Source organism: Atta colombica, unplaced genomic scaffold (assembly GCF_001594045.1).
Source record: "Atta colombica isolate Treedump-2 unplaced genomic scaffold, Acol1.0 scaffold236, whole genome shotgun sequence".
Lineage (NCBI taxonomy): Eukaryota > Metazoa > Arthropoda > Insecta > Hymenoptera > Formicidae > Atta > Atta colombica.
The window spans coordinates 1339126-1342120 of NW_017259334.1; the positions used below are offsets into that span (position 1 = coordinate 1339126).

Sequence of the window (2995 nt, forward strand, 5' to 3'; positions counted from 1 at the left end):
CTTCTCCAAATGTATCTTCGAAAAGATGCTTCACTATAATTTATCTATTAAAAGACTTTTGAGAAAATAAAAAAAATAAAGAAGTAAAATTAATTTAATTAATTCAAAGTTTATAGGAATAAAAAAAATGTAGACTATATTTTAGATGTCGTTACAATGTTTTTCATGACAAGCTAATTTTTTTTTCGTTTATATCTATTATTTTTACATTTATACATTTATCACAATTTCTTGCAAGGTTCTTTCATTCCATTTAATCATTTGATATACATTTTTCCCATGTTTTACAATATCATAAAAATAAGGAAGGAGGAATACATCATGTTAATAGAGAATATGTACTAACACTCATTGTTCTACTGATTTTGATATGTTATTCGATTATTGTATGTTTCGATTGTAACAATCTGTCAACTTGTTATAATGAACATAACCTCTATAACTTATACGCAGAGATTTTTTTGCACTGTCGGACAGACAATGCGATTTGACGATTTTTTAAATGTAGATTTTTATATAAATTCGAAATGGATACCGTTTATATCTCGCGTCTCTCCAGTATCTGAAAACACACTATCTACGTGACAATCAGTGATAATCAACAATTTTTTATATCCTTTCCTCCTTCCTCTTTTCTATATCACCCGTTTCTCCGTGAAAATAGACAATCTGCGTTCAGAAAATACAATATGATCGTCTTTTGGAAAGTAGATCTGATTGGTGAATGTAGTGCACCAATCATAGACTATGAAGATAATTCGTTATTATTGTATATTACTTTAAATCTAATTTTATTCTTGATACATGAGGTAATAAAAATTAATAATTTTATTTATATTGACAACAGTAATATTGCAAGTATTATTTGTTAAATTAATTTTTTAAGTTAATCGAAGTTTGGTCGAAATTATTGTTTTCTGAACGCAGTTAGTAGTTCTTTATTACATTTATGCTCATAGGCGGTTTAGATTGACGCTATATTGGTTATATATCGAAAATATTCTGGGACGCTTCTTTTTTGGCGGTGGTTCGTGAGTATTTTAGTGAAAAATAAATAATCTGTTACAATGTTGGATCACAAACAAACGGAAGAGTTGACGGATCATGAAGCCGAGTTATATGATAGGCAACTTCGTCTGTGGGGCTTGGATTCACAGAAACGGTAGGTCTCGTAAATTTATGAATACAATAATTCGGAATCAATACCGGCATTTTGTGAAAATCCCAAATTACAAGTGCGATATGCAACGGCTATAGAAAGATTTTTAGAATTAATTTTTGGACGTAATTTGTTTTTCTTTGCTCTTTGCCGATTACGTACATATATATATCTTTTAAAAAACAGAAATAAGTCTGTTTTCTATCAACTGAATTAGTATAATATATACTTTCGGAATTTATAACAGTATAATAAATATATTTTTTATATATATTTAATGAAAATGAAAAAAATTCTAGTGCAGTTTAATGCAGGGAAAAACAGATCTAACATTTTAGAATAGTTTATAAAAATTTTTGTTAAATATTATTTTCTTGAATGTTTTTTATCTATATTTTTCACAGATTGCGAGCTGCAAAAATTCTTTTGATAGGATTAGATGGTTTCGGAGCAGAAATTGCTAAAAACATTATTCTAGCTGGAGTTAAAAGCGTTACATTTTTGGACCATAGAAATGCAATCGAGTTGGATAGATGTTCGCAGTTCTTTATTCCAAAAGAAGATATTGGAAAGAATGTAAATATTAAATAGTAGATTATACTACTTTGCCGCACGAATAAATATGTACTGAAATAATTATTTGCTTACAGAAAGCTGAAGCATCATTGCCAAGAGCGCAAAACTTGAATCCCATGGTTAATGTTAATGCAGATTCAGACAAGGTTGACGATAAGCCTGATGAATATTTTGGACAGTTTGATATAGTATGTGCTATGCATTGTACTATTACCCAGCTAAAGAGGATTAATCGAGCGTGCAGAAATCAAAAAGTCAAATTCTTTGCTGGGGATGTATGGGGAGGACTTGGTTATGTATTTATAGATTTACAAGAACATGAATATGTAGAGTGCGTACATTTATATTTTTGAATTTGACATATTAAGAGTGAATGTCTTGTAAATAAATAATGGAAAATCTTTTAGGGATGTGTCAAAATCAAAGAAAGTCACAATACCGGAAGGTGGTGAACCTGTGGGTAAAGAAAAGATTGAAACCATAATAGTTAGTGAAAAGCGCACGGAAACTTTTGTACCATTTGAATTTATTCTAAATGTTCCAAAAACATCTTTAACTAAGGAGGAAGACATCTACTATATGATGCTAAGTATGTTTTAAAATTAGAAATTTTTTTTAAAAGTAAAGATTTATATTTAAAGATAGTCTAAATAATAAATTTTTTTAGTATTGCTGAATTATCGTGAAAAGTATGGTGAAGATCCATTGCCTAATGAAAGAGGTTGTGAAAACCTGAAAAATGAAGCTTCTGCCATTATTAAAAAATATGAGTTAGGCGATAAAATAAATAATTTAGTAGAGTATGTATGACAGCTTTGACACGTAAATTAATCGATCAAAAAGTTTACATGTATAATAATATTTTTGTAATTATAGGAGTGATTTGTATGGACAACTCAGTCCAGTTTGTTCTGTCGTTGGTGGTATCGTGGCTCAGGAAATAATCAAGGCGGCTTCGCAGAAACACGCTCCACTCAATAATTTATTTACATTTAATCCAGATTCATCATGCGGAATTATTTTGAAATTGGGTTATTAATCGAACGTGATGTATGGAGCTGAGTATACTAAAGATTTTCTAATAATATTGTGATATATTGAATATAATATGTTTCCCTATTTATCTATCCTTTTCATACGTGAAAAACAACAGAACTTATTTTATCAGCAAATATAATCATATTTTGAAAATAAAAATTCATTATTCTTACATACATATAACAATTATTATTATGAATTTAACATCAATAATGAAATAAT

General features: G+C 28.7%; 1 protein-coding gene across 1 annotated transcript; it reads left to right on the top strand.

The window, feature by feature from the left end:
- The first annotated feature begins 980 nt into the window (after nt 1–980).
- On the top strand, nt 981–2822 carry LOC108688632 (SUMO-activating enzyme subunit 1). Its single transcript, XM_018194973.1, has 6 exons — nt 981–1162; nt 1564–1735; nt 1810–2066; nt 2143–2324; nt 2403–2535; nt 2612–2822. Exons 1-6 carry the CDS (start codon nt 1068–1070, stop codon nt 2772–2774), a joined length of 1002 nt encoding a protein of 333 aa, XP_018050462.1. The 5' UTR covers nt 981–1067; the 3' UTR covers nt 2775–2822.
- Nucleotides 2823–2995: the final 173 nt, after the last annotated feature.